Source organism: Fukomys damarensis, unplaced genomic scaffold (genome assembly GCF_012274545.1).
Source record: "Fukomys damarensis isolate Sample0158 unplaced genomic scaffold, DMR_v1.0_HiC HiC_scaffold_29, whole genome shotgun sequence".
Classification (NCBI taxonomy): domain Eukaryota; kingdom Metazoa; phylum Chordata; class Mammalia; order Rodentia; family Bathyergidae; genus Fukomys; species Fukomys damarensis.
The window spans coordinates 35,114,361-35,137,443 of NW_022900941.1; the positions used below are offsets into that span (position 1 = coordinate 35,114,361).

At 32.2% G+C, this 23,083-nt stretch overlaps 1 protein-coding gene across 1 annotated transcript in view; it reads left to right on the plus strand.

Annotated features, from left to right (window-relative positions):
- The window catches only part of Galnt13 (polypeptide N-acetylgalactosaminyltransferase 13), a 487,818-nt gene that overhangs the window by 433,511 nt on the left and 31,224 nt on the right, over positions 1–23,083 (plus strand). The window contains exons 10-11 of the mRNA XM_010639279.2: positions 6,225–6,364; positions 16,187–16,285. Of these exons, the coding sequence (XP_010637581.1) occupies positions 6,225–6,364; positions 16,187–16,285 (239 nt within the window). The remainder of the gene's footprint in view (positions 1–6,224; positions 6,365–16,186; positions 16,286–23,083) is intronic.

Below are 23,083 nucleotides of genomic sequence, written 5' to 3' on the forward strand. Positions count from 1 at the left end.
ACAGCTAGCAGTGTTAAACATTTTTTCATATAGTGTATTTATTGGCCATTTTTACTTCTTCTGAAAAATATCTAGTCATTTTTGTTGCCCAGTATTTTCATTGGATCTTTCATTTGGGGGAGTCTAATTTTTTTTAGCTCTTTGTACTTTAGTCTTCTATCTGAGCAATAGCTGACCAAATATTTTTCCCATTCTGTACATTGTCACTCCCTTTTATTCATTGTTTTTTTTGCTGTGCAGAAGCTTTTTAATTTGATATTATCCCATTTTATTTGCAGCAATATTTCTTGTGCCATTGGGTTTCTGTTCAAGCCTATGTCTTCAACAGTTGTATCTATTTTATTTTCCAGATCAAATGTTTCTGTCTTAACATTTAGATCTCTGATCCGTTCTGATTATATTTTCATACAAAATGAGATATAAGGATCTAGTTAACATCATCTACATAGTAATAAAAGTTTCCTGAACATCATTTGTTGAAGACACTATCTACTCTCCAAAGTATGCTTTTGCTCCTTTTGTCAAAAAATCGGATGACTAGAGGTGGCTGGGGTTGTTTCTGTTCAGTCCATTGGTCTATGTGTCCACTTTTTTGTGTCAGTACCATTTTTTTCCTTCTAGCTTTGTGGTTTAACACAAAATCTGCTATGCCTCCTGCTTTGTCCTTTTTTGCTAAGAATTGTTGTGATTATAGTGTATTTTTCCTTGTTCTGTATAAATTTCAGGGTTTTTCCCCCTAGTTTTGTGAAGAATATTGTTGGTGTTTACATAAAAATTGCATGTATCTATTGATTGTTTTTGGTAACACGGCCATATAAACAATATTAATTTTGTCGGTCCAACAATGGTTGACCTGCCAATTTCTAGTGCCCTCTTTAATTTCTTTGTTCAGAATTTTATAATTCTTCTGTTCAGGTTGATTCCTGGGTCTTTATTTTTTGGAAGCTAGCAAGAACAGAATTGTTTTCCCAACTATTCTTTTTGGTGAGATCATTATTAGTGTATGAAAATACTGTTATTTTTGCATGTTCATTTTCTACTCTGTGACTTTACTAAGTTTATTTGTCAGATCTAGAATTCTTCTACTAGAGTTTTCTTGAGGTCTGTTTTTGTAAAGAATCTGTCATCTCCAAATAGGCATAATTTAGCTTCTTTCTTTCCTATTTTTGTTCCTTTTACATTTTTCTGTGGTCTGATTGAAAGTTGCAAGTACTATACTGAACAACAGTAGTGAGAATAGACACTCTTGTTTCATTGCTGATTTCAGAGGAAATTTTATGTTTTCCTCATTCAGTATGATGTTGGTTGGTGATGACTTTTATCACTTCAAAATAAGGTCCTTCTGTGCTTATTTTTATAGGGTTTTCATCAGGAAGGGATAGTGAATTTGGTTAAAGCTTTTTCTGCATCTGTTGAGATGATCATGTGATATACTTATCCTTCATTCTATTTATATTGTGTATTACATTTATTGAATTATGTATATTGAACCACTCGGTCATGCATGGTGATTGATCTTTTTAATATCTTGTATTCTGTTTGCACATATCTTAGTGAGGCCTTTTTCACTGAAGTTCTTCAACAGTATTGGCCATTAGTTTACTTTTTCTTATACTCTTATCAGTTTTGGTATCAGGATAATGCTAGTTTCATGGAATGAGTTTGAAAGCATTCTTTCACTTTCAATTATTTGCAAAAATTTGTGGAATATTGGCAGTGGTCCTTCTCTAGAATTCTGGTAAACTTAAGTGTTAAATTCATCAGGTCATATGCTTTTCTTTGTTGGCAGAATTTCTATTATTGCATCAAGGTTATTAATTGCTGTCAGTCTGTTCAGGATTTTTATATCTTCTTCATTCACTTTTGGTAAGTCATATATGTCTAAAAATTTAACCATTTCTTTTTAGATTCTTCTATTTGTTGCTTAGAACTTTTAAAATTGTTTCAAATAATCCATAAGATTTCAGTGCTGCCTGTTGTTTTTGTTTTGTTTTGTTTTTTGGTACTGGGGATCAACCTTGGGCCCTTGAGCTTGAAAGGCAGGCTGCAAACCACTGAGCTAAATCCCTGGCCCTGCCTGTTTTAATATCATTCTTTTTTCCAATTCTATATTTGTTTGACTTAAGTCCCCTCTTTTGGTAATATTGGTGAAGGTTTATCTTCATAACTTCATTATTTCATAGATTCTTATATATTGTGTTTCAGTTGTCATTTGATTCTATGAAAATTGTTTTCTGGTGTCTTCTGTGACCCATTGATTGTGCTAGAGTGTATTATTCAATATGAATGTGTTTGCATCTTTTCTTTGGTTAGCTTTTGTTGATTACGGGTTTTGTCCCATTCTGATCAAATATGATGTATGAGTTTATTTCAGTTCTTTTGTATTTATTGAGACAAGCTTTAGGACCTAAAATATGTTCTGTTACTAAGAAAGCGCCACAGGCTGCTGAAAAGAATGTATACTGCTATTATTTGATAAGGAGAGGATAGATGCCTACTAAATCTACTGCTCAATAGAGTGGTTCAACTATTTGTTGATATTTTTGACTGGCTGACCTATTTTTGAGAGTGGGACACTGAAGTCCCCTTCTGTGACTATATTGGATATTTCTGTATTTTTACACTTAATCTTAGCCTACAGGCTGAGAAGCTATATTTTTAATGTCAAGAAGTTTTTGTTTTGTGAAACATGTTTTGTGAAATATGCTTGTATTTCTTACACATATATTTATAATTTTTATATTTTTGGTGAATCATTCTTTTTATCAATATGTATTGACCATCTTTATCTATTCTCTCCAGTTTGTTTTGAAATCAACTTCACCAGAAAATAGAATAGCTCTTCCTTCTTGCCTTCATGTTCCTACTTCTTGGAATCTCATTTTCCATCTTTGTGTTTTCATTATTTGTGTATCTTTAGGGATAAGTTGTGTTTTGCAGGCAACATATAGTTAGGTCTTTTTTTTTTCAATCCAATATGCCAGGGTGTGTCTTTAATTGGAGAGTTGAGATCATTTACATTGACTGTTATTATTCAAATATATGTACTGGGTCTTGGCATTTTATTGTTTTTCCAGCACTTGATTTCTTTGTGTTTTCCATTCATCTCACTGCTATCACAGCAATATTTGCTCTTTCTTTGGCTTTTTTGATGTTCTTGTCCTTTTTGTCTCTGTTCAGGATTGCTATAAATGTTTTCTAAAGTACTGATTTGGTAGTCACTGATTTCTATAGTGTATTTCTATCACAGGAGCCTTTATCTATCCTTCAATTTTGAAGGACAGATTTATGGGTTATAGTAATTTGGGCTAGCATCAATTTCTTTAAGGGTTGCAAAACTTCATTCCATACTCTCCTCACCTTTGAGGTTTGTGTTGATACATCTGTTACTATCTGGATGGGTTTGATCTTTAGGTGATTTAGTATTTCTAACAACTTTTAGTATTCTCTCTTTGTTCCAGCATCTTGAATATGATATGTCATGGAGAGACACTTTTCTGGTTATTTCTATGGTGGGCTCTAAATCATTCCGTTACCAGAGTATCCCTTTTATTTTCTACATTTTGTAAATATTCTGCAATGATTTCAGTGAATAAAATTTTATTCTATCTTTCCTTTACATTGAGCCCTTTCTGAAATTTAATGATGTTTATTCTTTTAGAGTCATCTAGAAGATGCCTATTTGAGAGCTCAGTAAAATTTCTGGAACTATATATGAAAGATTTGGCTCACAAATAAGAATGTAGGAAACAAATAAAATGATATTTCCAGCCACAGATCTAAATAGACTGGTTTAGACTCTAATTAGTCTCTATTTCATCTCCCCCCACCTCCTTTGGTACCAGGGATCAAACTTGGGATCTTGTGTTGCAAGGCAGGTGGCAGAACCACTGAGCTAAATCTCTGGACCCTCTACTTAGTCTCTAAATCATACAAGCACAAGAAAAGTCCCACCATTTTGTAGCTGTGTCCACTATAATAGAAGAAAAGAGGGATGCAGGGTGTCTTCTAGTGCTGAGAACACTTCTTTCCCCACAGTTCTTGTCCAGGACTAGTAAGATGCCCCTTGCCCTTAAAAAAGTCTTGGGTTTCCTTAGTGCATTCTATTATTCCCCACCAATAACCCTTTGTCAAATCCTATCTCCATAACTGTTTTCTCTGTGCTTTTGTAAAATGATATGTAAGTGAATCTTCAAACATGCCTTCCAGTCAAAACAGCACTCATAAATCACCTATAGGGAAATATGCTGAGGCCATTTAAATTTTAGCTTGAGGAAAAAAGAATTCTGATATCAAATATTTCATCTCAGTTAAATTCATGTACCTCAAAAGTGAAACCAGAACAGTAAAACTAACTATGGAAGTAAGCATTCTTTAAGTGCTTCTTGCCTACACTTGATATATACAATTGATATATAATTTTGAGGATACTGTATTGGGGTCATTTCAACGGTAGTTACAACATATTAAGATATTATTTTAGTGATCAGTTATGTAAATACAAAATTATTTTCCAGCCTCTTCATTGGCAGGTTACACTTCACACAGGAAAATCTGGATGGAAAAATTTTAAAAGAAAATACTCATCTATTTAAACATCTCAAAGATGCTGTTGTTTTCTGTCCAAATAGCAGCTAGAAAAATCAAAACTTTCTTCTGGAAGGAAATTGTTTGGCATTCAATTTTGAAAAAAAAATGAAGATAGAAAGGAGATGGAGTTGTTAAGTAAAAAGTTCTGAAAATAATGACATAATGAGATTAACCACAGATATTTCGCTTTATTAAATAGTTACTTCTTATTTTACATGATGACTAATTAACTTTGCTGATTGGATGCAACAGATTCATCCAAATACTAAGTTGTTGCTACCAGTCTTGCCTCCCCCAACATATGGCTTCTTATTGGCCTTAAAAAATAAGTTTAACATTAAAGTCTTTTCAAAATAATCTAAGAAATCATTGCTAACTTGTAATAGTTATTTAATTATTTGAATCAAATGTCACTTTCAGAATTGATAAAAATGAGAGAATCATGTTACCACAGCCTTTACATAAAAATTAGACACATGATTGTTATTTCTCAAATACAACCTTTTATGATCTTCAATGCAAATATTTATTTTTATATTTCAAGCATTTTGCTATTATATGAAATAAAATTAAGCAATTTAATATACATATATGAATTTTTCTTGTCCATTCATTTGTTAGTTTCTTCATGCTTATTCACTTACCAACTTTTCCAAGGATTTGGTATGGTTTTCAGTAATTCATAATATAAAACAAAACAAAAATCAATGAAGAAAATAATCAAGTAGGTAGTTTAGATGTGTGGCGGCCCAGCTGTCACAACACGAACGTACCTGAGTTGGGAGTGAGGATTGAGAAAGGACAGCACACTCAATAGTGTGGAGATAAGAGATCCAATTTATTACACAGAAACAGCTCCTTTTTAAGGCAGGCCAACAGGAAGCATCAAGCAATATTAGGGAGGAGATCAGATCTTTGGCTAGCTGAGTTCCTCCCATCACAAGGTCAAATTTAACAAAGTCCTTGAGCCGGGTGTGGTGGTGCACGCCCGTAATCCCATAAAACCAGTCTGGATTACACAGTGAGCTCCAGGTCAATCTCATCTGTATAGCTGAGACCCTTGTCTCAGAAAAGCCAAATAGAGTCATAGATTGTGTCAATGCCTCAATGGTAGAAGTTACTTTTCCAATGTCAAATGCCAGCGGGCTCCCACAAGATGGAAAAGAAATTAAAGAAGAAAGGAAAGTTAAAATACATCTACCATCATTGTGAGGATCATATTTATATAAATCTCTCATAAAATATACACTTGGTGAATAAATGAGCATTAACAAAAATCTTGAAAATGTTATTCAAGAAAAAAGACATGTAGTTTAGTTAAGCTTTGATTATGAGACATTAAATTGATACCAATTTATATTTAGCTTACAATTAGTGAATCCAAGTATTATAAATACTTTGTCATAAATATTTGCATTTCAAAAGTCATAACCAATGGAAGAACTGTTTTTTAATGTCTGTTTAATGTACTAATTGGATGGTACTAAGAAAATCAGTGTAGTAACAGCTGCACATGCAATTGAATTTGATGGAATTATAATTATAGAGAAAAATTGCTAGCAATGTAAACAGAATGAAACTGTGCTGAAATGAAAATAGCACAAACTGATTTGTGTTTCTCTGAAAAATTCCAGGTGTTGTCAAAGTGGATTATGGAGATGTGTCAGTCAGAAAAACACTAAGAGAAAATCTGAAGTGTAAGCCCTTTTCTTGGTACCTAGAAAACATCTATCCTGACTCCCAGATCCCGAGACGTTATTACTCACTTGGTGAGGTATGAATTATTTATTTTGGTTAAGTTATAAATGTATTTTGCAAATGGAGCAATTTCTAAAGAGCTCAATTTTCTTTTTCATGTACTGAATAAAATGCTGTAAGGGTTTTTAAATAGATTTATTTAGATTCTTTTTTCAAGGACAAGAAAGGTCCTAATTGTAGGGAACTGTAAAAGTAAGTGAAATTTCTAAAACTGAAGAAATAATGTTTTCTTGTTTCTTGACAAACATTTCTAAAACTTTGGGTCATACAAATCTTAACTCTTAAAATTTTTTGTGAACGCCAAAGAGCTTTTTGTTTACATGAGTTAGAAATATTATTATTTGAAACTAAAACTAATAATTTAAAATTTTATAATTTTTTAAAACAATGTAATAATCAGTTGCACCATAATATAAATAACACATTTTTAAGAACTAAATATTTTTAAAATCACAATCAAATAGTGAAAATACTGGAACCAAAATCTTTTATATTTTTGTAAATCGTGCTAAAGTCTGCTTAATAGAAGACAGTTATATTTTCATATGTGCTTTGATATTCAACCTACTAAAATATGACACAATCAGTTGAAATACTCTGAAAAACTCTATACACACATGAGAAAGTGTGTGAACCCTACAAGTCTTGTGTTGATATTGCTATAAAAGTGATAACACTTTCATTGATCCATATCATTTTTCCATACTATTTTATTCAGTAGTATACAACTAGTTCATCATAACTCTGTAACATATATTATTATATATTTAATTGTTCAAAATAAGAATTATTTACCTTTTTAATTATATGCATCATACTAGTAATTTCTCAAGAGATTAGGTTTCTGAGTCAAAGTTGATTTAATATTAGTGCTGATAAAAGCATTTCACCAGCAACAATACAATGCATAGAGCAAATACTTTATTAATTGTGCATGACATTTGTTTTAAATTGCCACGTTTTTAGGCCAAAATGGTAGACTATCTAGCAATTTATTTGGATCAAGTTATTACTTTTTTGATCATACTGTTTACTGCTCTGAGAGTTTATAAACATATTTTATGTATAACAAAGTACAAAACAATGAAAGAAAAAAATGCTTGACTTGGATAGAGCCCTTACTGAATTGTTTTTAATGACTATTTTGTGTTTTATCTACCCTTGCAGACAAATCTCTAGTTCCTCATTAACTGTGTCAATATTTGTTCATATAATCTTCAGTTCACATGTTCAATCCGACTAATGTAGTGAAATGTTTTGTGTGTAGTAACACTGACTTACACCTTCTATGTATGTGACTATAGTCCTGCCTCTCAGAATATTATTTTGTTATTGCTATTTGTTTATCTTTACTAAGGAGCATTTTTGCTGGTTTTTCTAAAATAAGACATACCCATCTTAGTGCTGATCTCACAGGATTTATATTCAACACACAGCTTATATGAGAGTGATTTTAAAATAAAATAAACTTTGAATTACAATCCACTGAAGATCTGTGATAAAATACTTAACACTCATTTCTTTTGTGGAGTCTGTTTAACCATGTACTTCGCTATACCCATAGAAGAAAGATATGTTTCTCTTCTTGTAATAAAGTATATCTCTCACTTTTATCAATGAATCCAAATGATGAGTAAATGATAATTCCTTTTTTTTTTTTTACCAAAAAATGGTGTGTGGCAAGGGGCTAAACAGAGACCAGAAACCAAAAAAAGAACTTTTTGCAAAGTCCCTTCGACCACTAGGTAAATCTTGAGAGTCAGGGTTTTGAACCAGAATGAGATGTTTATTTCCAAATTAAAAATCTAATTTTATGCTTTCCTGTACTACACCAAAGAAACCTGAATGTCTTAAACAGTAAGAATAAAATATAGCATAGAAAAAATTCCTTCTACAACTTATTGATACTAAATTACCTATCTTCTATAGTATATCAGGTTGCTATACTTTAATTTCTAGACATACTTTGTGAAAAACTTTTAAAGAGAGACCTCAAACTTTGACACATATCCATAAGAGGTAGCATGGTATACTGGAAAAATCCCAGGGTCAAAGTCAGGCAGAAGATTCAGATTCTGGCCTCATAGTTTCCTACTTCAGTGGTGCCCAGTATTCTCTCTGTACCTCTATCAGCAGAACAGACTTTCTAATATGGGGTTTCATGGAGGAGCGGGGACAGAGCATGTCGCACAATGCCTGGCACAGAGAAGTAGCCCAGTAGTTACGCTTATTGTAATTGTTAAAGGCACCATTTACTGCTTTCTTGCTATCTTAAAAATTGTTCTAGGTGACATGTATGTGTTACATTATGTAAAAGTGACAATGCCTCGATGGCTTGGGTTTTGTTATTCCCTGATAAGGAAACTGAGCTGTATGTGTAGGTCTGTGTGATTGGCCCATGAGCCACATAACTAGTTAATTATTGAAGTCAGGTTTCAAATAACTTCTAATCTAATTGTAAAGTTTGCTATTGTTTTACTGAAAGAAAATAGCTGATTTTATTATATTTTATTTATTTAAAATGTTTTTATTAAATAAGAGCTTGAGCTAAATCCTATGTTATAGTCTGTGGGTGCAAGACCAAATGAAGAAAGATGTTTGCTATTAAGCCGTTCTGCTGAAATGGGCAGAGGATTACAAGAGATGATCAAACAGGAGAAGAAAATCAATAGAAATGAAAGGTGCCATACATGAGCTATATGATATGCCATCAGCGGTGGTTTCACCAAGCCAATAAATTTTCTTTAGCTCTATGAAATATATTGTTTTGAGATTTCTGGGTATTAGTGTGCTATAGTTTTCCACCTTAAAACCAGCTTTAAAGAAATACAATCCAGCATCTGTTTCCATGGAAACTGAAGAGCAAATTCACCAAACAGTACTCAATTCAATTTTGCGCAGGCATGTATAAATAATTTAAGATGGACATCATGATAATGAGTTAGTGTTGAACTGTTAACGGGCAACAGTCATTTATTCAAAGCTTTTTGTTCCTAACTGCCTGTCATTAACTACATGAACTATTGGGGGAATGCAAAAAGCTATCTTTTTTATTTAAGAAGACATTTTCTCTCTTAATTATTAGATTCCCAATGTTGTATCAAATGTAAAAGGTACTTGTCATTAAACAAAATTATTTTTTAGGTATATTCATATGTTCTATACTTCCTCAGTATTTTCCAATGAATGTTTTAAGATTTAACAATGTATATATTCCTACGACTTCACTGTTTTAAAGGTATCTTCATGTAATATATTCATGTGATGGTTATTATAATATTTGCATTTAAAACATTCTTGCTTTATTGGAATATGTAGAAGCCAATGCAGTATTTAGTTTCTCTATCTTACATGCTTACATTTTACTTAAATAATTGAAATAATACTCTACTCAGCCCGTAAATTACATGCAATTTCCAATGAAAAGTTAAAAGCTGTGCAATGGCTTTGCACTAAAACCTTCAAGTAACTTAATAAAGCATGTACCTCTAAACTCAGTAAGCAGCTCATAATGGAGTATGGAAGTTGAGCTCTGTGCAACCCTAAAAATCTCTTAACTAGCCCTTAAGCTTATGTAGAACGCAACCCTTCAGTTTATGTAGATTTAACACGGCAGGTACTGATATTATTCATATAAAGACTAATTCAAGCACAAGATTGAAAAGTGGCATAGAATATTATGGCCCCAATTTGGTGGCTATGACAGGGTAGCATTCTCAAAAATAAAAATAAAAAAGCATATTGTGAGCTATTTGAAACACAGACCTATCAGAAAACAAAAGGAAGGAGGAAAGGTTGTCTGGATCCAAGTGAATTAAGTCTTGGTGTTTAAAATTTTCATTTGCATGTTGCTGAAGATATTTTGACACCAGGCTATGAATTTTGCATTGTGTACTTGCCCTTGGTATTTTCTTTTCTTCTATTTTCCTCTAACCATAGCAACCTGTTACTGCAACTATAGCATTGTATTTCTAAAATATTTTTAAAAGCAAATTTTTGTAACTAAAAATAAACACCATTGAAGCTGCTAGGCTTAAGGATTTGAGGGTAAAATCAGTTACTGAAAAATGTAGAAGCTAAACTGCTTAAAGGTTTACCTCCTTGTTGGAGATTTATTTATAGAGTCACAGTGTTCTTGACCCTTTAATAGGATAGGCAGTAAGAAAGCCTCCTTTTAGATGATTTACACACATATGGATGTTATGATTATGACTTTATTTTCAAAAGTCTTGGGGATACAGTGCTTAATTTTGATTCCAGGATAACAGAGTATGCATTTCTGTAGGCAAAAATGTAAGTCTTCATCAGAGTTAATCTTAAAGAATGTTGGGCTGGGTAACTAACCAGTGATTAAAATAAGTTACATTATCTCCTGAAATCTTTGTTCATTTGTTTGTTTCCCATTTCTAATATTTAACTGGAATTCATTCAAATATTATTATTTGAATATTCATTGCCATAGACAACTGCAACATTTCTTGATTTGCAAAAATTCATATGCTGTAGAATTTTTAGAACTTTCAGATGTTAGAGAGGGTTTTGATCTCGTTGTGACAGGTTTTCTAAACCACGGACCTCTGGCCCTAGCTGTTCTCCCAGCTTCAGTGTCCAGCCAGCCTAACCATACTTAAGCTCCTGTGTTACATTCTCTTAGCATCTGGACACTGTAAGGGACAAATAACATTACGTGTCAGAAACTACCAAACCATACTGAATGTGGAATAATTAGAACACATTGAATATAGGACATTTTTGTTTGTTTTTCAGCTAATCCTGAAAGTAAATCTACTTCAGAATTCTTGAAAAACAAAACAAAACAAAACAGCAGTTTTGAATGTTTTTTTTAATTCCCCCATTAAAACAAAAAGAATACGAGGATAGTAAAACCAAAAAGACTGACAGCCACTTTTGACAAGGTGTTTGCACAAATTTCAACCTATGATCAGACAATTCTCTGGCCCACATGATACAAAAATCTTTGCAGAAGAAAATAGTGGTGTGTCATAGAAGTGAAGCCGAAAGAAGGTAACACTCACATTTCCAGAAGCTACTCATGAAGAGAAACTTTTCCTGCTTATATATCTTAATAATAATAATCTGGGAGAGGTATTTTTTCAGGCAAGTAAAAAGTTTCCTCCCTAAGGCCTTAAAGGTCAAAATTCCCTGAAAGCTATAGATTCTTGAAATTCATGACTTGAAGTACCTTTGTTGGAGAAACTTTAGAGAATGAAGCATAAATTAAATGGTTAAGAACAATAGGGGCAAAGGAAATGAAAAGGTAACATAAAAAGGGAAGAGGTGAACAGATCCAGGGAATCTGAAAAAGTAGAAGTGTTCTTTTTTTTTTTTGGATCAGAAATCCAACTCAGAACCTTGTGCTTGCAAGGCAGGCAGAAGCACCACTGAACCAAATCCCTGGCCCAGTGGCTTTCTTTGAACACTTCAAAAAAGGACAGGAGAGGCAATTCTAGATTTGTGAAGTTTAAAATGGCCCTGACATTATTTCTCTTGCTTAAAATACCAAGGAAAATTGGTTTTATATAAATGAAAATAACACAGAAAGAATGAATACTATAAGACTCAATAATAAAAGTATCTGAAAATAATGCAAACACACTGAAGTTCTATGCTCTTAAGACAAAGGAAAAGTGTAACCTATTATTAAAAAGAAGCTGAAATAAATGTTCAAAAAGTTAAAATATAGAGAATAACACTATAAATCAAAGTTAGGAAAACTCTGAAATGAGCTTCAAAAAATACATGAAAAATTAGAAAATACAGAAAAATAATTTCAGCAATGAACACTAAACATCTGAGAATGCATGATCAGTAATTCAAAGAGAAAGTGCCATTGGGCTTTTAGAAGAAAAAGGGAGGAATGTTCAAATAAAGAAGAGAATTTAAGAGCCAGGGATTTAGCTCAGTGGTTCTGCTGCCTGCCTTGCAGGCTTGTGCTAGGTCCCAAGTTTGATCCCTGGTACCAAAAAAAAAACAAAAAAACAAACAAACAAACAAACAAAAAAAAACTTTACAATTATTTGATCAAGAGTGATATACACAGAAGTGGAGCAACAAAATCCAAAATAATATTTCCTAAATTGAAAATCAATGCAATGAAACAAATGAATATTTATAACTATAATTCAAGGAAACTTTCCAAAAAATAAAATTGAAGCTACTTGATGAAAAAGCAAACTGCATACCTGGAGTGATTTGTAACAGACCATACCAAGACATGCTGTGATAAATCTAATATATTTTAAAGAAAAAAGTCAATTCAGCATCCCAGTAAATATAATAAAGACTGAAAATAGAGTAAGTTAATTATGATAAGGAGGTAAAGCCAGAATGTCTTGAAACTTTTCAGAAAGAACTTTTTTTTTTGCTAGAAGTAAATGCAGGAACATTTTAAAGATACTCCAGATAATATATTATCAGCCAAGGACTTCAGATCTACCAAATTGATTTTCAGGTATAAAGGACAATGTTAGCTATCAACATACAAGAACTCAGAATATTGTTCCCAGCAAAGAAAACATCACTCACCCATTTTCCCAAACCTAAACTTTGGATATTTCTTGAGGTGCTTTTTTCTTTCGCAGCTCATGTCCAATTTAATTGAAGTCCTGCTGCTTTTCCTTTAAAAACATCCTGAATCTGAACTCTCCACCCCCATTGTTATCCTTCTGTTCCAAACACCTTTTTTCTTTCTTGCTAGTCCTACTGCAATATGCTCGCTACTTCTTTCCCTGCTTCCTGTCCCCGCCTCTGCCTCTACTCTGTTTCACCTCTGGCCCCCTTGCTGGCCAGCTCTTCCTGTATTCTCAACTATGTATAGGGAGCACATATGAGTTATTGTCCTGAAATGCTCTTCTTTAGATGGAAAAATCACTTTCTCACTTCTTTAAATTGTCTCTTCAAGTATTTTCTCCTCAGTGTGAATTTTCTGGTCTTTTTTCCAAAATAGCACTCCTTCATCAACTTCTCTATCCTTACTCTGCTTTATAATTTTTCATAAGATTTCTTGATATTCTGATAGTATAAATCTGTTTATTGCAATCGTTCCTTCTAAAGTGTGAGCTCCACAATGAGAGTATGTATATTTTATTCATTTCTGTATCTTCCTACCTCGAATAGTGTTTGGCATGATGTATGCATTCTCTCAATAATATTTCTTGGTTGAATTAATACATTGAAAGTACTACAAATAAAAAAGAAAGTATCTACTATAAAAAGGAGATTGATAATGAGTTATTACTGAGGGAAATATTTGGGAGACATTCTTCAATTCTGTATTAATTTTCAACAATTAATGTGTCATGCTAACAGATGTGTATTAGATTATGTAGTGGGATATGCTTTGAAATTTCTATTTTCCAGTAAAGGGACAATAACACACAAATTCTACAAAGGCTTGTAATTATGAACTAGTATCTATTCAATTAGTGTACCAAGGTCCTAGCAGAAATCAGACAGAATAGCTTACATTTAAAAGTGAATTAGTTATTTTGTGCAATATTTATTGTGCTTAAGTATATGGCAATATATTATTCTATACTTTTATGACAATAAATTGCAGTAATAACAAATAATTTTGTTGACTTTCAAAAAGTCTTTTATGAAAAGTTACAGAGACCAATGTAAAATATTTGAAAATAATTCTACTTACATGTATATGATTTCGTCAGACTGATACTTTTCTGATATTCTACTATATGTTGTATATAATGGTACATTTATCATATCATCTATCAATTATTACCTCCCTCGATATTATCTATCTACAGTTCCTGAGAAGTCTCTGGCCTGTAGCCTCCGTTCCTTCTATTTTCTGAACCAGCCAAAGTCAAATTTAGGACACATTTCAAACTATATTGCCCGTATTTGTTTTGCTTCTAGAAGCCTAAATCCTTTTCCTGCAGTGTTTATTTTGTGTTTTGTACTTTCCAACCAGATTTATTGGTAAAATCATCCATAGCTGCTCTCTATTTCAGCCCATTAGAACAGGGCTTGACCTGCTCTTTCCAATCCATACCAAGTGTGAACTCTAATCTCCACTATTCTCATCTTTTGATTGGGCTCTCAATGCAAATAGTAATAATACTCTTCCCAACTCCATGAGCTAGTACTTGACCACAAGGTTCTTCACTACAAATAAATTTAATCATATAAATGTGATCCATCTTTTCTGTAAGTTTATATAATACATATCTAATCTTACTTGCCAGTGTACAAAACTATGTACTCAAATCCATATATAGCTTGTATATAAAAATGTACAAGTAATGTTATTGAGGTAACAGTAAAACATACATGTCCTAATATGGGTTGGAGATATAAAATTCTCTCAAGCAGATTGCATTAGTTACAAATATATATTTGGAATTAAAAATTATTAAAATTAAAAAAACTATACAAAACAAATCATTCAGTAGAAGGATCCTTCTTCCTGTTCCTTCTCCTCTATATCAATTTGTGCTTGATTTAGTAATTTTAGCATCTTCAAAATAAAGGACATGTGTAATTATATTTATCTAAAATATTCCTTAATTTATGTTAATTAAGGGACCAATGCAGTGTTTGAGTGTAAATCAAGAACTTTATGTCTGCAGTTGGCAATTTAATACTGGTTCTGAATAATCTGTAATTTGAATTTCCACTTATCTTTGTAACAGTTTCTCTTAGGGTCAAGCACTTTCATTAAATTTGGCAATGTGAATGAAAGAAGTTATATATTGTAGTCACAGAAATAAACAACATAATGAATATTTATTAATGCACATGATAGGCCATAGCAAGTGAGAATGAAAAATACATTACGTGTTTACATTTTTAAAACCTATAACAGTAAAGGGTACATGGCCATTAATCCCCCTCAAAATATTCCCCCCTAGTTCAAGCACATTAGTTCTCGTTCTGACACTGCCTGAAGCAGTGCTGTAAGTCCTCTTCTATAAGTGCTTTTAGTTATGCTGCTGTGGCTACCCTGATGTCCTGAATGGATTCCCTGGATAGAAGGTCAAGGATGGAGTGTGGTTATTTGGGTGAAATGAGCCTTAATGTTTACATTTCATGTCATTTTGATTTTGGAGAAGAGTCAGGATTTCCATGGTGTCAGGATTTCCATCTGGTGAACATGGCAGAAGGACATGTTACCTTTTTATGACCCTGCCTTTTTGAAAGGCATGCAACAGCATTCGCCATGTTTTTGACCAACCTTATAAAGACACTCAGCAAAAAGCAGTTTCAGTGCCACTTTAGAAAGCAGCAAGAGGCTGGGGATTTAGCTGTGTTTCTGCTGCCTGCCTAGAAAGCAGCAAGAACAACAGTCTAAACGTGTTCAAAGTAGAGGAAATATTTGGAGGGAGGTTAATGGTAAGGTTCCTTTTACTATAATTTTAAAAAATTTAAACATTCACCATATATGTTGATCACTCTTTTTGAACTTGAATGTTTGGTACCTTCTTGTGGTACGTACTATGGGAGTTCAAAAGTGAGTGGTGGATATTTGGATACTTATTTGTCTTAATCTTTAGAGGATTTGAGAAGAATTCCTAATTTGTGTAAATTATTCTTCTTTTTCATATTATAACTTGATCATTTTAATGCCAAAGGCAGTGATGTTCAAATTTACTTCAGCAGGAATTTAGAAACTGGGAATAAGAATAGACTTACATAAAAGAAAAATAAATATTTACAGCAAAATATTATTTGGGAATTTTCCTACAAACTCACATCATTTAGTTAACAATGTAGTTTAATAATATCACAAATATTTTCTGACTTAAATAACAATTTGCCTCATGTTTTACCTTCTCTTTTCGTGTCTTCCATTTAGATAAGAAATGTTGAAACCAATCAATGTTTAGACAACATGGGCCGCAAGGAAAATGAAAAAGTGGGTATATTCAATTGTCATGGCATGGGAGGAAACCAGGTAAACTCCTTTTTACCAGCTTACAAATTCAAGGGGAAAATATTGTTAAAACTGTTACTGTAGCTCATGACTCATGTGCTAATAACAAGAAGTTCTTAGTTTAGCAAACAAATGAGCCTTCAAACCAAGGATTAATTTGTCTATTTTATGGTTCCAAGTTTGTTAAAGAGAGAACTGAAAAATTAAATCAAAGGATAACACTTTCAATAAAAATACATTTAAAAAGGAAAGTCAAATATTTTAGACCCATTTCACTTTATCATGATGAGAAAATTAGGGTTGTACTTTGTTTACTCTATGTTTCTTCTTTTCATTTTTATGTGTATCAGGATTTCTACAAGTTTTGAATTTCAAAAAAATTTTAAGCACATGAGTTAGCATTGAAGGCTAACTAAAAGCCTAGAAAAAATGTTGGTTGTGTTAGTTCGATTATCAGAAACTTATCAGAACATAAGAGGGATTTTCATGTTCTCCTTAAGTCCTGGAAAGTGTATCTACAACAAGGTTGCTTTGTTGTGAGTCTTCTGTCTTGAGCAGCCTTGCTTTGCAGGCACACTTTTCTCACGTAAGTATGAGTGTAATGAAATGTGTCATTTGTTTAGGTCATAAATGATTCCACGAGGAGTCCTTGTAGTTAACTTTCATGATCATCAGGTGGAGAAGACTTTTGGTGAATCCTCTCCACGCAGTGTACCCACATTCAGGACAGAAAAAAAAATGTTATGAGGAAGAATTCCAGGAGTCATGTCTGTTTTTTATTAGCAAAAAGCAAAAAGCTCTAGGAAGAGTCTCAACATTCTTCTATGTGTTATATGTCTATTTGGCAAAAAATATGTTACTTAAATACCCTTAAGTACAAAGTCACTGAATTTTTAGCCTCAGAGACACACATGGCTGCTTCTTACAGCTTATTTATCACAGACATTGGTCGGACATTCAGAAGTGATTGCTAGAATCCATTTCAGCAGGTTATGAGGGGAAATCAACTAATCATTTTACCATGATGACATACAGAGACCAAAAAAGAGCCTTATGATCTCACTCTAATTCTAATGCATATTAAAATGAGAGATAAATGTACCTGACACAAATTACCTTAAAAATTTAATAATCTGGCTAGGTTAGTGATAAAAAGGATCTTCAAATGTTCATATTTGTGTGAATGACACCATACACCCAGATCATAAGTATTAAAAACATTATTTACTTACAAAATTGTAAAAACTCAAAAATAAGTTCTCCCAATCACCTTTAACCCGAACTTCATTTCTAGCACCTGACACAGTGCTTGTGATTTGAGAGGCACATAATAAACTTATCAAATAAAGAGGAGGATCTTTATGTTTAGAACAGTGGGTTTTTATGTTTAGTAACTAATAGACATTGTGAAGGAATAATTTTAGCTGTTGTCTTTGTAATCAAAGGAAAAACACACCAATCTTATGGGTTTGTAAAGTAAGGGAAAAAATAAGCAATAAACAAACAAACAAACAAAATTCCTGAATACATTCTAATACCTTTACATTGACAATTTAATGACAAGTGAGAAACTGAAATCATATTCCTTTTTCAACCTGTATACTTATTAGTGTGCACAGATATATACAACTAAATATCTGTCAAAAGTAAATGGCTAATTAAATATTAATGTATGCATAGCACGGAATATAGCCACAAAAGTAGCAAAGGAAGGCATGTAAGTACTGTCATTGAAAATACAAAATGGAAAAAAAATCTAGAATGCCTCTTAATTTCAAAGATCTTATTTACGAAAAACATATATAAGTATTTTTATATAAATTTATAATATATATGCATATTATAGAAATGTTATAACCTACTAGAAATGCATTGTAACCATCTGGAATATAAATTGTTCTGAAGAATAAATCTATAAGGAAGTTAGAATTGGAATAGAAATTTTCACTTTTACCTCACATATTTGTTACCTTCATAATAAAAATGGAGACTATTGAGAATAAAAGAGCATCATTTTATAATTTCACCAACTTGACTGGGTGATTTATTAGTAAGCTGCTTAATATTTTAGCTTTAATATTTGTCCATAAAATTTATATGTGCTGACAAAGCGAGCACAATATTTGTCCATAAAATGTATAAAAGATTTCTCTCAAATCTTGTCACTAGTCTCTTGTTTATTATATTTGTCCAATGGCATCAGTTATGCCCTTTACTTATATTATTTCCAGTAACGTTTTCAATTATTTTTTATTTTATTTCTAAAAGTAAAAGCTAAAATGTTCATTCGGCAACTAATTTCAAAGGCAAGACAAAAGTGCAACTTCCTTTAGTATTGTTCAGCTGCAAATAGTGACCTGCTTCTAGTGCTACTATAACAAATAGTATGAAAAAGTTAGATCATCACATAAAACTCTATTATTACTTCTGCTTTGATGGAATTCAGCATTTTCAGGATAATTAATAGTAGCAATTTTAGATTTTTCTCCTGCTCATTTTGAAAAAGGACAGATTTTAGTGTTTTATTTTCAACATTCCTTTTCTGTTTTTATTGCTATTCTTTTATGTTCCCATGGAAGCAGTATCTATATTTGTGGCTTCGTTTTGAATTTTTACAAGTACATTAGCCTCCCAGCCCAAAAAACTCTTTAAATTCTTAGTCTTTACAGAAAAGTCATGACAAACGTTAAAATGATTTTAACTCAGTTACATTTCTAAGTTAAAATAGCTTATGTTTATTGAAAATTATTCCTTAACCATTTCTCTTTGCACAGGAGTCTTGGTGGTTTTATTTGTTCTTAAGTCATGGAGATATCAGGAAGAAACTCTCTTGTTCATAGTTGTTTGAAATATTTTCCTTAAGTTCTGAAATATTAAAAAAAATTGAAGTTGAATCAATGGAAGCTGTTGTAGCTAGAATAATATTTTTTTAAAGCTAATAAGTGGAAAAATGTTAATAAATTTGAAATAATCATCCTGAGGTATGCTTATAACTATTATGAATAAAGTTACTACTACCAAGAATAATAGCAAAATACTCTATTCCTATTTTTTCTTGAAAGGTTTTCTTTTCATTGACAGCTAACATCATGTTGATTGTTAAGAATTAAAGAGGAATTCCATTAATTTGATATAAATTTTTACAAGTGAAGGAAAAACCTTACAACTTATTACGTTTTTAGAAGTTACAGGATTATGATGTAAACCTCTGAAAAGATGACATGGATCCTGACTGCAGCTTCATGATATATCTTCATCCCCAAACCCTCTCATGGGCTCTCAAATACTCAATCATTGTGAACTTCTACAAGCATCTCAAATTCATCTATTTCCAAACTGGAACTCATTTTCTTCCCTTCCAAGTAGTCATTCAAAATGTAGACCTAAGATAGAAACTTTACATCTGAAGTCCGATTGGTCACAAAATCTTGACGTGTATATGAAAAAGTGTCTCACATCCTACTTCATAATCCCTTCATATCCAATCTCTGTCTTCATGTTAGCCTGTGTCTTCTTTCAACTTTATAATTTAAATACCTCATTATGTCTGTGACTACATAATTTATATTATACTGGATTTAAAGTTTCATCAAAATCTTCAGGAACTGTTCGCTGTTCAAAAAATAAATCCATATTACTTAGTATGGTATGCAGTGCTCCTCATACGGTGGGCTCTCGAGTTATGAATGGTCTGACATACGAACAACTTGGGTTATGACCATAATTTTAGTTTTACCTTATGACCAAAGTCTGGAGTTATGACCCAAACACTAGTTGTCAATGCAGATTTAACTCAAAGAGTTCTGGAAGAAAGATTTAAACATCCTTGCCTGTGTGGGATTAATTGAGAAATCCTGGCCGATGTTTCTGTAAGCACATTGAGATCTGCCTGGAAGAAAGTCTGCCTTAAAATTATACAGGAAAGAGACTTTGAAGGCAGTTGACCAACTTGAGTTACAACCAGCCCTCAAGAACAAATTGAGTTCATAAGTCAAGGATCCACTATAGTTTCCTTCCTGTCTTGACTTCCAGTTTGTTCTACCTTGATATTTATTTTATTTTATTTTCTACCTTGATAATTTGATAGCCTCTTTTGCTCAAAATAAATGTCAATAATTTACCTTTCCCTTCATGGTACAAGCATTTTCAAATCTCTACAATTCACTGATACAGTTTCTCTATTTCATTACTGGATCTATTCACTAACTTAAAAGTTTTTTTTTTTTTCCTACTAGCTGTTGGGTACCAATTTCTTAGTCTGCCCAAGACATATTTTTAGTGGACAAACTAATTTTTTAGTGCTGAGATTAGCTCAGTGGTTCCGCCGTCTGCCTCGCAAGCACAAGCACCCAAATTCAATCCCCAATACAAAAACAAAACAAAATTCTAGTTTTTTAGATAGATTCTCCTGCTGTCTAACACAAAGCATTACTTGTAAATTTTCATTGTTATCGATGAGATTCAGTATCCTTGTAGCTGAAGTCTGCTGAGCATCCCTGCTTCTTTAAAAATGTGTCTAGAAACAAATCTGTGAAATCAAAGTTATTCAACATTACAAGGCTTTTAATGTACAGTGACATATGATCTTCTTTTTAAGTTTTTACCTATTTGAAAGGACTAATTGCTAAAACAGAAGCAACACTCTGATAGACACTATGTCTGCAGTATCCTCTTTGATTCTCACAACCATCTTTGAAGTACATTGTCTTATTGTCCTGATTTTACTCAGGATGGATTTAATGGAAATTTTCAGAAATTAGTAGCATGATTAAGGTAGAAAGCCAGTTTGAAAGCCAGACCTATGTCTGTCCGATTCCAAATCACCTTCACAGCCACTGTATTTGCACTCATCCCATACTACACCCCCCGGGAGTGTAGCCATAGAGGCCAATGCTGAGAGTGCATTATATATTTTTTGTACTTCTTTGCTACTTTAGTTTGGGAGACACATTTAATATTTTCAAACTATATTCCTATAGTTCTCAATGCACTTAAGGACTATAAAACTAGCATTTAAACATTTAAATTTATACCGAAAATTTAACATAATTTTGTTTAAATCACCATTATGAGGGTTTTTTTCTTGTCATCTTTAACAATACTTCATTAAATAAAGTTATACCCTGTGTCACGCACATTGTAAATATTTTTCTGACATTGACATTTTGTTTGTAGTGTTTTCATAAACATACTTAAAACACTTTTTGTATACCAAGAATTTGTCTTTCTCTTTTTAGTGCAGAAATACCATTCTTTTATAATGAATTGTTTTTAAATGATGTCTACACCATCTTAAAAGAATTAATACCAAAATGATAATTGGACATCAGTCTTATTGGTATATATTATATCTACCCATATATTGGTAGTATTTTTTAAATTTTTATATTAAAATATGTTTATGATTTTGTAAAAGTCATATTAATATAATGTTTATAAAAGAATCATTTTACTTTGTAATCAATAATCATATAAATATTTTTAAATTTTCTTGGTGAACATTTCTCTGTGAATTGACACTCATCAATTAAGAAAAAAAAGCAGACCCATACACATTATACTTCTTTGTTTTAAAGACAAAAATTTAAAGTGGTAGAAAAATACTTAGTTTTTTTTTAAAAGCATTTGCATTTTTCTTTCTCCCTATAACCACTTATTTGGAAGGAGCTAGAATACACCTCGAAACATTCTGTATAATTTATTGCAGTAAATGATGCAGTGTCATTTTTCAAGATAGCAAGCCTTTTAGGGAAGCTTATGTCAGGCATTTATTAAAATCCTGTTTGCTACCTAGATAAAGGTATCATTAGGTATTATCTAACTTTCATAGAAGTGTCTCCTCCTCCTCTAAAATGTAATTATTTATACTGAAGAATAATCTAATCTGATGGCAACTGTATTAAAATTTTGAAAATAAACAATGACTTTTGATTACAGACCCTCTCCCAGAGGAAGCTGAATTATTTTAGTAATGCATTCTGCTTTACTCACAGATTGTAGTGAATCTGTTTGTTCGACAGATATGTATTTATATTAAAGTTTGCATTTTTATAAGTGCTATAATTATTTATAAGCCATTTAACAGTGATTGGGTTCCCTTTTAGAGTTTGCACAGTGGAATTAAAACTTGTAAAGAATTTCACAAAGTCAATTTGCAAGGGAAATGAAATAACTTATGAGGAAAGAAGGAACACTATCCATTCATTAAATGTTTAAATGAGTTAGATATATGCAAGCTAGAAGAAAGCAAAGTTATCACAATTTCAAAAGGAACAGAAACTATTACAAGAGCATTTCAATTTCATCAATATTTCATGAAGAGAATTTCTCCATTTTTTTGTTGGCTTTATGATCCTACCCAGAGGCTAAAATATGCTGAAGGTGGAATGGTTATTTAGCCTTTTTGAACTACTTTGACAAAAATATAAACTGAGTGGCTTACGAGTGACAGAGACCTATCAGAGACCTATTGTTCTGGAAGCTGGGAAGTCCGAGATCAAGATATCATGAGATTCACTGTCTGGTATAGGCCGTTCTCTGGTTCATAAATTATACCTAATTCTGCTGTATCCTCACATAGAAAGGACTAGCTAGTTCTCTATGGCCTCTTTTATAAAGATGCTTAGCCCACTCATGACTAACTGATCTAATATTTTGCATCTTCTGATACTACCATACTGGGGGATACATTTCAAGAGATGAATTGAGGGGTTTGAGGACACAAACATTTAGACTGCAGAAAATGGTAATTTTGCTGAATCATTCATCCAAGAAAAAAACCTAGCTATCATAATTCACAATCTAAATTATATAATATAT